The sequence below is a fragment of the Molothrus aeneus genome, chromosome 8 (genome assembly GCF_037042795.1).
Source record: "Molothrus aeneus isolate 106 chromosome 8, BPBGC_Maene_1.0, whole genome shotgun sequence".
NCBI classification, from domain to species: domain Eukaryota; kingdom Metazoa; phylum Chordata; class Aves; order Passeriformes; family Icteridae; genus Molothrus; species Molothrus aeneus.
In genome coordinates this window covers 16,307,863-16,324,439 of record NC_089653.1, presented here as the reverse complement: position 1 = coordinate 16,324,439, position 16,577 = coordinate 16,307,863, and the positions used below count along the sequence as shown (strand labels likewise).

The 16,577-nt window shown below is 38.3% G+C and overlaps 1 protein-coding gene across 1 annotated transcript in view; it reads right to left on the bottom strand.

Annotated features, from left to right (window-relative positions):
• Positions 1–16,577, bottom strand: part of GRID1 (glutamate ionotropic receptor delta type subunit 1) — a 485,602-nt gene that overhangs the window by 116,416 nt on the left and 352,609 nt on the right. Inside the window, exon 5 of the mRNA XM_066554224.1 lies at positions 1,417–1,470. Within this exon, the coding sequence (XP_066410321.1) occupies positions 1,417–1,470 (54 nt within the window). The remainder of the gene's footprint in view (positions 1–1,416; positions 1,471–16,577) is intronic.

The following is a 16,577-nucleotide window of genomic DNA, read 5'->3' as shown; positions in this document are numbered from 1 at the left end:
CTGAATTACATTTTGAGATATTTATAAATTATGTGCACTGATACTTTCCACTAGAAATTTACACTTTAAATTTACATGCTGCCCTCATAGCCTCCCTACCCAGTCTTTAGCCATGAAGGAGAAAGAAAACAAAAACATCCAAAATTGAGGCAGAATCGACACCCTGTGTGATTTGATTGTGTGTGTACAAGTGTGCACACATTAGTGCACAAGTGCTGAAGGCTTTTATCACAATGTTATAGATTCAAGCTTCGTGAAGTGAATTTTAACATCTGAACAATAAGAGAAGCAGTAAAAAATTCACAAACACTCCCTCTCTATAAATGTTTAGGGAAATATGCATTGTATTATCTTTATGTGAATATAAACACTGACACTCTGGGCATCTTGCTGATGTTTTGTAGTGGGTCATTACAGCAGCTGACAAACCAGGAGGTACTTAAATGTAAAAAGGACTAGAAAGAATTTATAAAGCCTCGACAAGCAGGGATTTCACTCACTTTCCCTAACCCCTATTTAAATACAGAGCCTGTCTAATGCCATACAATACAATTTATAGTTACTATTAAAAGTTGCCTATCCAAAATTATTAGTTAGGTGCAAAGAAAGGACGAAGAAATTAACAAAGGAATTGGCTATTAAATTAGAGGCTATGCATTTATAATATAAAAATAAGACATTGAACACTGTTCTTTTTAGATTATATATTTTGCTATCTTTAAATAAATCATGATTAAAACAAGGAATCTATAAAATACTGCCATTTATCAGTGATTTATTAGTTACTATATATGGTACAATATTTCATTGTTTTTGAAATAAGAACCTGAACAGATTCTCATTAGGGCATCATGGCACTAAGGTAAAATAAATAATCTTTGTAGTAGGACAGGATCCCATTGGCTGCAAAGAGAAACATTACACTTTGAATTTAAGTTATTCTGGATGTTGGCCAATACACCAACAGAGTTCTGCACTAGAGAAAGCCTGTGTGTCATGTAAATACATATTTGAATGGACTAAACTTGCAAAGGCTCTTTCCTCTCCCAGCATCTGTGTGCAGGCTTGCACAGCAGTGGAAGGTGAGCTTCTGCCAGAGAGATTCCTGTGTTTGAGATTTCTTTTGAGATATTCTCTGCTTCCTCAATAGCTAATGAAATAGTGTCAGCAGGAAGGTAAAAGCAAGTCTCCCAGCTGCTCTGAGGTGTATTGGAAGCTTTATCTTGACCCCTGGTGTCCAACCTATGCCAATTCAACTAAGACAGACAAGCAATGACACCACAGAGTTTGAACCTTGTGCCATTCAAAAAGCAAAAACGCTACATGGATGCTCAGTTTGGTGTGTCAAAACATATGAAACAAAAGATGGTGATGAGTGAATGTAGCGAGCTGTGTTTTCTCTTTTGACTTTCTTACCTCATTTACATAGACCCAGTGACTATCCTTTGATGCAAGGTTGGTTTCCACAGCCTACAAAAATAAAAAGAAACATAATAATAAAAATAAATAAAACATGGAAAATATATTCCAGAAAGAACTTATATAAAAATTTACTATAAAGCTAATTTTGACTGTTTTCATTGCTACTGATATTGTTTCAGTATAGTTCTTTTCATGCCTTCCTCTGCTGCTTCAAGGAACAGTAACTAATTGGTGGCAGTCACCTTTCTCAACTTCAGTTCCTAAACCAAAGTACCCTGACTGTGTCCATGTACCACAAAAGCACACTGGGGCAGGTTAGTACATGAGCATAAGGGATCCTGTGATGAATAACTGCACAGAACATGCAGTTCAGGAGATCTACCTTCTCTATGATGAATCTAATGCATCCTCCTCAGCTGGGTTTCTTTTCAGTATGTCTCCCAAAATATATTGTCTCTGGCTCATTACACCTCTGATATTTTATCTGTTAACTAACCTAGTTAATTAAAAACACGACAGTGAGATGCTCAAGTGAAGTTCACACATTTATATGAGAGTTCATCCTCTCCTCACATTTACATAATGCTCAAGACAAAGTTATTACTTGCATGGTCACGTTACTGTGTTCTTGGTATGGAACTTGGATAATCACTAAATATTATAAAGAAACATCCCATCTCAGCAGTTTGCATATTTGTCCATATATGTATAACCCACTGGGAAGCTAAAACTGGAGAAGATTGCACTACTAGCACTGAGAGAGAACCTCAGTTGAAGGATCTCAAAATAAAAACACAAGTTCCTAAGTGCCCCCTTTGTTTGACATAGATAAGCTCTCTTCAAGACACTTAATAGTCTAATAAAGTGATAGCAAGCATGGAGAGATGCACACTACACTGCCAGTGATATTGTTAATGTCCTGCTTAATACATGGTTAAACAATTACTGCAGTGTGTTCATCTCTGCTAATAAAACAGTGCACACATGTATTTCAGGAGGCAGTTCATTACACGGTTTTGAATGGTTTTGAATGTTCCTGCCTTCAACCACTTCTTTCTTCTGTGCCAGTATGACCCCATTTATTGAACAGATATTCTTATCTCTCTGTTATAAATGGCCCTATGAATCACTGAAATGAACCCAGTTTAAAACAGAAACTGCAAACACAAATGAACGAAATACTTCCAGTTACTGGTTTTTAACCTGGATAATTTCCTCAGTATGTTAAAAAAAGACTGCAGTGGTACTCAGAGGCTCTGCAGACTGTAGCACTGGGCTGAGCAGGAACATCATCAACCACCTTCCTCTTCAGAACACATTTGCATAATAAGCCTCTCAGATATTTAGTGTCAGAAGGGATGAATCACCTTCTCTTATGACACTGACTACAGATGACTGGCTTAGAATAAACGCCCACGACTTCTAAGGCTGCACTGGAATGACAAGAAATCCATCCTTGATATAGGCTAAGGGGTATCTCATTCCTTCAGAAATATGAGGTAAAACTTCACTAAGTAGCCAACATCTTTAACATTAATCTTAGCTTACACTTGTCCTTAAAAAAGGTATAAATTACTTGCCAAAGTAACTGTTTTAAAATTTTACTCATTTGTGTAGTCCACACTACCACAAGAGAAAATTGTGGGCAACACACATATCTCCCTCTATTTCTCATGTTCCCAAGCTGAAATAGTCCTTTAAAGAGACAAAAATCCCAAGAGAAACCACAAACTCATTGAAAGAGGAAAATCAACACAGAACACAGTAATTCTCTTTACCATGAAGAGCAACATCCCCTTGGTAATTGCCTCCCTTGCATTTCTTTTAAGCTGGGAGGAACATTAGGCTGACCACCTGAGGAACAACAGCTCTTAGGAAAGATAGCAGTGATGAACAGGAGGGCAAAAATGTGTACATTTTCTCCCTATTCAGTTCCCAAATATATCCAGACAAAGCCAAAGTAGCCAGGGGCTGTAACATACAGAGAAAGAGCAAAGTGCTGCTAGCATTAGCAAAGCAGAATTAAATAATGCTCAGGTGCAGAGTTATTGCACTGGCTACATTTAGTGATTCATCTGCAACAGTGAGCAATTTGTATGGATAAATGCTCAGTCTGGGGAGACGCAAGAGCCAGGGAATTTAAATGAATTATCGTCTCTCATTCTTCTGGGTTCACATATCTGGGCCAAAGTTTTTAAAATGAGGTGCCTAAATTTAGGCTGTTAAAGAGTTTATCTTTAGTCATCAGAGTGCCAGACCACTCAGCGCTCCTCCTACAGAGCCAATGGCTCTGCATTCTAATAGCTTGAAATGCATTTAGAAACATCACCGTAGGTAGTCGAGTCTGAATGGCTCTAAATATCCTCTGTTCAGAACTGCTACACATAGCCTGAACTGCTACTCCAAAATGAAAACGTGCTGGGAGGGAGCTCAAACTTCCTGCATTTTCTAACATATTTACAGACTTGCAATCCAAAGAAATCTTTAAAAAAACCCTATTGAAAAACAGCTCTCAGGTTTCAACTTTCTGATATCACCAGTCTATTGCCAGAGGGTCATGAAAGTTAAACAGTGTGAAAAGCAAGGTCCTGGAGACCTGTGTTATCATAAGGAAAGTTATTGAGAATTCTCAAAGTAAGAAAGGAGTTAATGTTCATAACTTAGTGAGTTTTTTTTACTTTAAAGAGGAAAAAGATACTTGGGAAATTATGGTCACCCATTTTTAATTATTCAAGCTGTTCAGGATCTTGCCAATTGCTTGAAATTTTGCCCATCCATTCAAAAAGAAAACAAATTGTCTGTGAAACATCCTTGAAGAACCTATTCCATCCTACTTAATAAATGTACCCTATATAAAGTATGAATTGGTGAGATTACTGTGCCTGAGTAAAAGCATTGCCATCTATTGGGGAAGGATTTACAGGTTGAAGTATGTTATAGTTTTGTATGGAAAAATTATTAATATAGGTGCAAAATGCCCTAGTTCTTTTTATACTTTCTATGTAGATGGGGGTCTAGGTGACACTTGGGAGTAATGTTTCAAAACACTTCTATCAAATAGAAAATCTGCTTTTGAGATGAACAGCACAATGGAAATTAAAGAGTATCCATCTTTCATTTTAGAGTAGTTTCATCTTAGAGTAGTAAATAAATTCTAAAAATCTGGGAAAAAAAGAGGATTGAGACTGTGCCCTTCTTCCTCCCCAGCTACCTTTCAAGAGCCAAATGTAAAATGCAGAACCCACACAAGAGAATTGTAATTCACTCAGTGCACTGCTACAAGTGACAACATATAAACTATACTATCAGAATCAGGCCAGAAGTAGATGGGAAGGGGAGCAGTGAATGCAGGAAACTGTTTAATTTCTCAGTAGTAAGCATTTGCAATAGAAATGAAAAAGGAAGAAACTGAAAATCAAAATACGAGCATTAAGATTTCAAATCTCACAGCAACACTGATAAAAGGCTAAGAAGCTTCATGAAAAATAATCAAAGATAGTTTCATACATGTAGTTTTGTTACTTTTAAATGTATAACTTAAAATAATTTACTGCAAATAATCCATGAAAACTTTTTTTATTGGAATCCAGTGGAAAACAAATATTTACATTGCCTTTATGAAAAAGTAACTTGGTTCATTATTTTATCTAATGGCAGTTGCAGGATTAAATAACTTAGGAAAGTAAGCAATAAAAACTGCTAAATTCAGAAATAATTTTGCAGAGGGGAAAAAGAAAAAAGAAACAGAAACAATCCTTTCTTGATCTTCTCAAAACATCTAAAACTGAAAACCTCTCCAAGCCTATAATGCCTGGCCAGTAATAGGGCTCTAATGTGGCTCTTTTCCACAACACCTGGCTGCTTTGCCAGGGCCAGCACCTTGCTGTTAGCAGCAAAAAGCAGGCTGCATAAAAAGGGATGCAGGCATGAGTGGCTGCACACAACTGAGAGGAGATGCTGGGTGATCAAACAGACCTGGGCAGGCTGTGCTCCAGTGACAGCAGGATGTGCTGAAGAGTTCAGAACGACATGCAGCAGTGTTATAGATACAAACCTGTTGTCTCCTCCCTGTGCACCCAGGGGAACAAGCAGTAGGGATGTCTGGAAGCCCTGCAACCAGCCCTGGGATCCTAGAAGGAAATGTCTTGCAGATGGCAAACACAGATGTTCCTGTTGTGTCTCAATTTTGGAAACAAAAGTTGCCATCCTGAAATCCATGATACTAAAGAACCACCAGACTGTTTTGCTAGGGGGTATACCAAAGTAGCAAAAGTTATTATTTGCACATCCTGTAACTTAATGGTGAGGATAAAGAGAATCATAACTTTCCACAATGAAAAAACAAATCAGAGGGCAAACTGGGGAGTTCACAGAAAATAATTTGAAAAGGGTGTCCTAAGAGACACTGGAAGAAGTCAAAACCAAATCTCTTGCAAACTGCAATGGTTTGAACCAGCCAGCAACTGAATACCATGCAGCAACTTGCTCACCTCCCTCAGTGGAATAGGGAATAGAATCAGAGAAAAAAAAAGGGTAAAACCTGTGGGTTGAGATAAGAACAGTTTAATAGCAACAACAAAAATCTTTGAAAAACAATTGTAATGGAAAAAGGACAGAACAAAAAGATGATGAAAAATAAGCCCCAGAATGACAATGATGCAGAATACAGCTCCTCTCCACCTGCTGACCAATGCCCAACCCTTTCCTGAGTAGCCACCAGTGCTCCCAGCCAACCCTCCCCAGTTTATATACTGGGCATGATGCTCTATGCTGTGGAATGTGCCTTTGGCTCCTTAGGGTCCGTGTCCTGGCCATGCTCCCTCCTGACTCCCCGTGCACCTCCTCACGGGCAGAGCGTGGAAACTGTAAACCTTGGATTTGGAGTGAGCCCCCCTTAGCAACAACGACGACATCAGGGTGTTAGCAGTGTTGCTCTCACAGTGAGTACAAAACAGCACTGAACAGCTACTAGGAAGAAAAATTAACTCTATCCCAGCTGAATGCAGGGCACAGCACGAAGTGGTGACTAATTACAGCTGTCACCAGGGAGCAGATGCACTGCATTGCAGTGAGTGCTCCCTGTCACCCATCGTCCCTCGACCGCAGCTCTGGGCCTCAGCCCCTGTTACAAAGCTCCTCCTCCACAGCTGCAATGCCACTGCAGACCCCCCCTGCAGACAGATCATGGCCAGCCCCAGGGCGCCTGTGTTAAGGACACTTCCCTGCCCAAGCATCCAGGACGCTGTGGCTGTCACACTCACAGCACCTGAGTGACCAGCTAGGGGACAGAAGCCCCTTCACACCTGCACCCCCACGCTCACACAGAGCAGGTTTCCTTACTGCCTCGATCCCAGGTTTCCCGTGGTAGTGTCTCAGACATCCCAAACCTTAAAATAATTTAATCTTGGTACAGTAAAAAAAAAAACCAGCAGCTTGAGCTTGAGCATCTGAGGAGAGACCACAAACAAAGGAACCCCTGAGTTTTATCCCCTCAGTGTAAAGAAGAGGAAGTCTGAGGGTCATGAGTTTCTGCCACCTCCCTCAGTGTCCCTCAGCCGGCCAGGCCCCAAGCCCCTGGGCATGCCAAGGGTTGTCAGTTCAGGCCCTCTGGTCTCTGGCTCCCACCCAGAGCTCCTGCACCAAATGTCTCCCTCAGCACTGAGAGCAAAACCCAGGCACAGAACTGCTGCCCATGGAGCATCTGAGCAAACAGCCTGCAGAACAGCTGAGTTCCTCCTAGAGAACAGCATGGCAATGACAGATAAACCCATTCTTTACTTTTTAAAACTTATTTTTAATTATTATTCATAAGGAAGGTGAGCAAAGGAGGGCTCGGAGAAGTAGTCATGTCTAAATCTCAGCTCTTTGCAAATCTTTCATAAGGGATCAGTCTCATTAATTCATCACATGCTCAATTTACATTTGCCCCTGAATAGGTGTCAAAATAAAATTGTTTCCAGCTCTTGTCCCAAGTAAGTTTGCTTCCAAAAGGAACTTTTTTTTTTCCTTTTCCCTTCCCATCTTTGGATAAATTATTTGTCTACTGCATTTTCTTTCCCCCATCCACCAAGAATAGGAAAAAAAAATTTAGAACCACTTTGAAATCTACTGTAGCAAAACTGCAGTACAGCAGAAAAAAAGTCACCCTTTTCTGTATATAATTTTGTAACCTGAGTCAAACTTAGGTCCAGCTGGTGGGTTTCATGCAGGAGATAGATTTGGATTTTTAAAAATAGCTTTGTTCTTGATTTAAATGTCCAGGAAAACATCCTGAGAATCAGGAAACTGGTTTTGATACCAAAGAAGAGCTACAGACCAAATTTCCACTGCAATAAAACTGACAGTAATTAATTGGACAATATCAAAGTGCACCTGTTTATCTGAGAAGCTTTGTGTATGTCTTGGATAAAAAAAAGTTAAGATAACGGATATAAAAAAGTCAATTTTGGTAGAACAGATGGGTTCATCCTATATCCCCTAGATACCCAACTTATATTTAGAAAGCTCTTCAATTAAAATAGTGCAGTTCATGTCCAGGTGTGACTTGCATAGGTAATAGCACTTCACAGAAAAACAGTTTCTCTGTACCAGTGACTGAGATTTTTGTACTTCCCTAGAACCTTCTTTCCTTTGTATTTTAAATAAATAACTCTTGGCTCAGTATCTCCAGAGGAGCATTATTAGATCAAAAATAAATAAAGCATTACTAGCCACAATAAATAATTTATATAAATATAAAAATTATTATAGCATACTAAAGAGCACTCCAAACTTATAGTATTTCTATAGTTTAATTGTTAACAGTACCATTAGAACAGAATTTAAAACAAAAATTTCCAGTACAACATCCCAGCTCTAGATAAAACTTTATAAAACTAAGATAATTCAGACTAAGAATCTTGATGATAAAAACTCAGTTGCAGTAAACTGGATCAAGCCTTAGGTTCATTTTTATTACTTAATACAGGGTAACTAAAATTTCTAAATATTATTTCAAAGTGCAATATGAAAATTTTTCTTCTCTAAACAGTAAAATGGGAATTTAAAGAGTTTCCATCATGTATTTTTGCAGATAGAAAATTCACTGAAACTGTCCCTTTCTAACTGAATCTCATTTTCCAACAATTTGAACTTTTACTAAAAAAACTCCAGAAATTCGATATTCTTCCTTCTTTCTGAAGTTATTCCCAGAACTCTGTTTGTACATGTTTTTTCCAAAGCACCAGGCAGGCTCACCTGTGTTTCCTTGATCACCACACTGATGGAATGATGGAATTTCTTTTACCACACTTACACCAGAAGCTGCCAGTTCTGACTGCTGGTACACAGGAGCTTCCTACAAGCCATTAATGAACCACAAGCATAGTGTGCCTTTACCATCCACATTTTTTTCCATTTCTTTATGTGTATGAATTCATTCTTGGTCTACACTCCATAAACACGTTATTTACTGTCAGCCCACTCTCAGCAGGGACCTTTTTTCAAGTTATGCACTGTTACATCAAAACATAAAGCCTGATGCTTCTGCAGAACTGCACTGCTGAGAAAAGCTATTTTTCCCTCCGTGGTCCTGATGAAGCACAAGTAATAACTGAAAGGCTATCACAAGATCTGGTGGCATTTTAACCATTCCAGGCTCCTCCATTAATACAACCCTATAAACCAGGCATGTTCAGCCTGAATCTCCCACAAAAAGAGAGGCCAAATTGGTCATGGAGATCTCTATACTCTCATTAGTCTGAGTCAGCACTCCAGGGTTCTTGCTCCCAATAAACTCTAATATTTCATTTGTGTTCTGTCCAAACGATATGCAAGGGCCCTGTCTTAACCTCTGTCTCAGTTCCTGCACAAGATAAACAACTCAGCCTAATGGGTGGGGAAGAAAGATAAAAAAAGAAGGGTGGGAAGAAGGAAGGAAAAAAAAAAAAGAAAGAAAAAAGAGGACAAAAATAAAATACACCCCTGAGCAAACTCCCAAATACTATTTAATACCATTCACAACTGAATCCCATTTTTGGTTGCTAACAAGGGATTTCACACAAAGAAGAGTAAATTTGACCCAAACCTTCAACCTGCTTTTCGCACAGACCCCTGGAGCTGATGAATGCTAATTAGAAGGTATACCTGACAGTTTGCATTTATCAGTACTACTTGATAGCAACTCAAACCACGGTACACAATTTAAAGTTTTCACTGCACTAGTTCCCTCTTACTTCGGTCATAGTTGATAAAAAAAAAATACACCGAAAGAAACCTACATGAAAGGTAAATGTTAATCAAGAGAAATAGTGGAGATGAAGAAAATTTTAGGAAGATTGTGAGAGGACTGCTGAAACTTCCTCGAGCTACACAGCTGTATTGTTCTTGAGGAACTACTGTAATATATGTGGCACTGCCTATTGTTTTAGCCTTAATCATTTCAGTGTAATGCACTGGGATTTCTGTTTAATCTGATTCCCATTTCATACGTAATGCTTATTACAGTCAATCTCCACTGCCATTCCATTTAGTGCACATTCCCCTGAAAGATGCATGAAAATATTGCACATGGAACTCTTCCAAAAGCATTCAGTAAGAATGTACTCTTCAAAGCTCAAATGTCACACAGTGTTTATAAACATGGTAACTGCTGACCATTTAACTACATGGCACAGAAGTGACACTGGATAATTGCACAGCTGTCAGAGAGCAACATTTCCGTAAAGACATGAATCTAATGGTAACTAAGGAACAAAACCTCCCAGAAATCTGGTACTTTAAATTTTACCACAGCTACATGCCAAGTTCAATTTGAAGACCCAATAAATCCTTTTAAAAGAATAACTAAATTTTGCTCACTTTAACACCGGCTATTTTTTTTTAAATAATAGGTTTGTACATCTATATTTGATTTGAAAGCCTTCTGCTTTTTAGAGAAATTTACAAAGAATTTTGCAACGTTTTGCTGAGAACTGTGCATGTGAGTCACACTCCAAAGAATAAACCACAATTCATCAGAACTGCCCAGCACATGAAGGTTGGCTTTTTTTTAATTTTTTATTTGATTCTCATCTATCTTCTCATCTTTCTTCTGTTATCTTCAATAACAAGAAATTTCCATTGAAACAATATAGCAGTTTAAGTCTTCTGTTTGGAATGCCTACAGGGGATTGACTGGACATTGGTCTGAAAGTTGAGAATACTTTTTCAGGCACAGACCCTGGGCAAAAAAATCCTTTTTTCAGCATGGAGGATTGCTGTGGGTCCTCATAATAGGAAGCGTTCCACAGTCAGGGTACAACACTTTCAGTGTTGTACAACACTTTCAGTACCACCACTCCCATTCACTGTGTTTTCTCAGCTCTGCTCAGAGCTACAGCTTAAACTCCTGCTCCAGCTTGCACTGCAAGTTCAACTACATCGAGTTAGCACAGAGGTTTCCAGAACTTGATCGTTTTGCAGGCATAAACAGCAGATGGTAACTATTCCATTAAAGATGCAAACTTCTTACCTGACATGCACCCAACACCAAACAGTAAAAATACAACTTACACATTGCTAATTCCCCCCTTCAAAAGGCTCATACCTTGTTCTGATAGCATGATAGCTGAAGCCCTGAGGGTCATGTACCATGAACTTTGAAATGAAAGCACCAGCTATTGCTTGAAGAGACCACATTGATTTTCAGGAGCTTACAGTTTAATACTGATTTACTGTCTCTACTACAAAGTTGCCAACTACACTGCAAAGCTGTTATTTAATGTAGGTTATGGGGTTTTAAACTCTAGGAACCTGGAAACATTTATCAATATCAAAGGTTACCCTGTCTGATATCCATATTTTCATCCATTCACATACATTCTATCTCTTCCCTTAAATCTTTTAAAAATCATGTCTGGTCTTAAAGGAAAGATGGCAATAGTCAGACTGAAACATAATCACTTTCCAAACAGTCCTTTTCTGCCTACAGAACATTTCTGCTTTAAATTGCAAAATAAATACATGAATAAAGCAAAGTCCTTACAGGTCTGAAGACCTTCTTGTCAGTCACAGGGTACTTAACATGCACAAACAATGCCACAGGCTGTGTGAGCATTAAAGAACACCTGAAAGATCACCTTAACCATCTCAAACCACAAGACTCTTGCTGGCCAGCCCTGCCAAGAGGAATGAATATTTGCTGTTCTTTACACTGCCTGAGGATACAGGCCTGCTGTGCATTTGCCAAGTGAGAGCTCTCAGGATGCTGGAGGAGGAGGGAAACCCTTGGGGAGCAGCAGCAAGGGTGGTGTGGAACGGCTCCCTCTCCCTCAGTATGTCCACAGTCTTAAAGACTTCATGCAAAGCCTTATGAGCCTATGAAGGGCACACAGAGGCAGCAGTCACCCAGCATGGTGTGCATGTACAGCTCATGCCAATGGCAAGCAGACACAAATAAATTCACTTTTTGTTCACAGATTTTTTCCTTCAAGCAGATGTTCAAATATTCACAAATATTCATCACAGGGTCCAATCCTGTGATGTTTTGCACCTATACTTTCCCAAAGCTTGCAGAGATACACTGGAAGCCCCACAGTGATCTCATTACTGCCAGTCTGCATCAGCTTTATCTTTGGCAGCAAGAATGGTATTAAAAATATACATTACAGTAATGGGGCATGAGCAGATTTGACTGGAAAACATAACTACTTTTCCTAAAGGCTTGCACACAGTTATTCAGAAGCGTATGGCAAAGTTACTAATTTAAAAAAAAAAAAAAACAAACATATTTCATCCTTGGAAAAAACTTCTGCTTCATCTAACTAACACAAGCTCACACAGTGTTTGTAAAGTTATAGACAAATGGAGTTTTGAGATTGAACCTTTCCACACTGTCTGGGGCAACAGCTTATCTTCTGACTCAAGGGGCACCTGCATACAATACAGACTATGCCTTGATTCTGCTTTAGAAACTAAGTAGTTTTTCGCATTTTAAGTAGTGACATTTTCCCCCCACAGTTTCTGAGGCAGAATTTAGACAAAAAACAGATTTTTGTTAGAATTTTCATGTACCCGAGTTTCTCTACATATCCAGAGGAGGAAAAAAGGGAAACTAATAAGTTTCTAATTTTAAAATATGAGCTAGTTTGACTTGTGATATACTACCTTTAGCACTGATTCCTAACATTCCATCCATACAGGTGTGAAAGGATGCACAAGGGAAATTTCTATAAAGTTTAATTAAAGTAGTCTACACCTTACTGACAAAAAAAATAATGTCCACTATATGGTACATCATTTATGCAGGATAATTCATATAGAGGACTATCAGTCTATCTTTTAAACCTCTAATGATCTGCTTAGAGAGAAGAAAGCCAGTCCCCAAATATTACGGAATGTATTACGGAGTTTTAATTGAACAATTATGTTTGTGACAAGTTATGACTAGAAAACACAAAATTGTTTCAGCATATATCCCACTAAAATGGACTCAAATTTCAGGCTAATGTATGGAAGGATCCATCAAGTGTTAATTTCTTTTTCTGAAGGTGAAGTGACAGCAACCTGTTGTGTAACAATACCACAAACAGTGCTGAACAGGGAATTTGGCATGAAATCCATCCTCTTTGAGGGAAAATCCATGGGAGATGGAAATAAGAACCAAGCCTACCAGCTCTATTCGTAAGGTTTGTGCTGTGGTCATTTTTTCTGTTTGCAGAACTACTTAGGTACACCAAGCCTTTGAGCAAGGCCATGCATTTGACCACACATTACAGGTATCTTCAGCTGATACTCTTCTCTGCAAAGAGAAACAGAGATGCTGCAGGGAGCAAACAGACAAGCAAATAAAGAGACCTAGAAGAACCCAGCAAGCACAGAGGAAGATAAAATCCAGGGGCTGAGACCTATGTATGGTAAGGGCAACACAAAGAAGAATAAAAAAACATTAATGAAGAAGAGGGAAAAGAGGACAGGGAGGTAGGAAGTAACCACAAACCACATGAAGGAAAACTAAAGATGAGAAGATCTGAGATTCAGACAATCCCAGGAACTGTTGAATTGCATGAGGGACAAATTGACTGGCCTGCCATCAGGGAGCACAGAGGGAAGAGGTCAGCTAGATAGCACAAGCAATACAGCCTGGAGACAGAAAAGAAATAATAAAGAAAGAGAAAAAAAAGTCTTTCTTCACTTAGGTCAGGTGTCACTGTAAAGTTACTTCTGGAAAAAGTGTTATATATAGGTGAGATAGATGTACAGTGCAAATTGAAGCAGGATGCAGCTAATGAAGAGGAACTGACAGATAAGACTTGTGAAAGAAAGAAATGGTCAGCAAATGCAACAACTGAAAACTATTTTCATTAAGTGAACATTTCTTAGCTGATTCTTTTAGATAATAATTCAGTGTTGGGCTTGAGGGACTAAGTCTGAAACCAATAGAAGAAAATTAAATATTAAAAAGCATACAGGGCTGGCAGTCCCTAAAACTACTTTTAATTTGGAAGGCTATAAAATTTTTTAATGAGGATATACTAACAGTCATTTCCAAAAAGGGCAGTGCAAGATGTAAAAACAGCAATAAGAAGAATACAAGTGTGGTGACATTTTATTCAGAAATAGAGTGATACTTAGCAAGATAACAGACAACAACAACAAAAAAAAAGGATATCATGGAATCTATGTGAGGGAAGTAAAAAAAATATGTCTTGGGATAGCAGCCCTACAGTCAAAGCTGAACACAGAAGAATAATCCTTACCCATTAAAATGTTCTGCAGGGGTGGTGTGCATTTAATAAAATTTATATTCTTGAAGTCAGAGCATAATAATAGTAATAATGTCTTGTAAAAAAGTTCAATCATTAGTTAAATGAAGCTAAGTACAGTCAAGGTTCCTAGCTTTACATCAGAGACCTTAAGAAATTCCAGGTTTCCTCTGTCATCCTTAGATTTTGAAATTTTCACCTATCCAATTTACTCAGCAGGCAGTCCTTTGGAACTTGAGAGCTTTAGTTGCTTATTTAATATTATCAGCAATGAATCTGACAAATACTATCAAAAGAATTAATTACAACAGAAAACTAGGAAGTATGATAAATACACAGGTATTTAGAGAGCATAAAAAAAGCTATGATTTCTGAAGCCAGATAATATAATTATGCTTAAATTCACTACTATGAAAAAAAGGTCATGCACTCAAGATAACAAAGAAAAGTCTATTATTTGAAACTTCATCAATTTCATTTGAAAAACACCAGGGGTGTTATTACAGGTTCATTATCTGTGATGTAGCAATCTGTACACCCATGAATAACCAGACCTTAAGATATATATAAATATAGCTGGGTAGATGGGTAGAGATTGATATATCCATATAACAGATGGAATGTCATAATAGAGTAAGAAACAAAGACTCCTGAAGTCACTGGTAGCCTGAGAGTAGAGTTTAAGTTTGGACAGTTGAGTAGCATAATCATAACACAGTATGTTTCCTGTATTTAAAATGCTTTACTAAGGACCCCAAGAGAATACAAAGTAAGCATCCCACCTGCTAACCTCACATGGCCATGCTAGCCATGAAATATGATATGAAAGATATATGGATACAAGCATTATCATAGATATATTCTGGTCAAGAAAAAAAAGGTTTCTTCTAAGTCTTATGTGGAGATTCTATATTCACCTCACAATGGTAGTGGCAGGCCAAAACACACAGTTTCATTTCAGGAGAATGATCAGTTTGTGAAAGTGATTGCAGAATACACATTCATGTATTTATGGCCTCTCTTCTCAGCAGACAGAAGCATGCAAGCCAGGAGATCACTTCTTATCTTGTACCACTGAGACAGTACAGAAACCCAGCAGCAGCCTCCTGGGTTTTATGAGGAAGACATAAAAATATGCACTTCATGTGTTATAGACTACAGCAGAGCTGAAAGAGTTAATAACTGAGGCCCTGTTTCTATTAGGAACTCAGGCATTCAAGGTTTAACATCTCAGATATTGTAAATTGCATCTCCTGGAACTTGGCAGGCATCTTGTCAGCTTCAATGTAATTTGTTTTTCCAAACCCAAATTGTTTTTAAAAGATTAAGGTGTTCTAATTTTTTAAAGCATTAAGTACAAAAGCAGTAATCCTTTACCATTGTGATAAGGTTTGTCTACCATAATGTCTATTATTTACTAAAGCTTGACTGCCAAAGAAAAGGAACTCATTTTTCAAAGTCCATTTTTTAATGTAGTTGAATTGCTGTATTCTGAATTTGGGGCTGAGAAAAGAAGAATGATTACTTCAGTTCTGAAGAAGTTGCACAGAAATAAATATGATTCAAGCAAGAATTAATAAAATAATATGGGATTAATATTAACTTTATTCAAGTCAAGGGGGACAAGATTTTATCCTCAGGAGTCTTTTGCCTATCAAATATTGCTTCAAATCCTAGAGAACTGATGGATTTAGAAGACTATTAAGACCCAGGTTGCCCAGACATGTTAGTAAAGTAAATCAGTTAATAAGTCCTTATAAAAGACTATCTATTTCAAAAAAAACCTAAAAACCAAAAAAACCCACACCAAAGCTAAGTAAAGAAATCTGGGACTCTGCTTTCTTGATGAAAGTAGGTATGGCAGAGTTCTGGGGAGGGGGAAAACCCACCACCACGATGTTCACATAAGGCTGATACCACTCCCACTTAGAGAAAACCAAGATGATATGGCAAGAATTTTCAATAGGAAAGAGTAGGAAAAACCCCATAAATACAGTATGATGAGATCTTTTCTTGCAATTGGAAATTAGGGCAGAGAGATAAAGTGCATGATAAACATCACCCACATGTGACAGAATAAGGAGATCAAGTCACTCATCCTTGTTCAAGACCTTCAACAGCATCCTTGCTTTAAACCCTAGAATCTTTCTTGCCTTCAGTGGAAGAGTTTGTAACAGCAAAGGATGTGCTGCACCTGCTGCTTTCTGCCCCAGAAGAAGCAAAAGAGAGCACACTCCTGGAGATACTGCAGTGTTCCAGAGGCCCTGACCAGAAACACATCCTTACTGCTGGGCTCACTTTTCATCTGCTTGAAAAGTGCTTTAGAGATGTGTTCTCCTAGCTATGCACATTTATCTGTGCCTATTACCACTTTCTCTATTACAGCATTCAAACTCAAAACCAAAGCTTAGCTTATATCACTGTAAGCTTGCA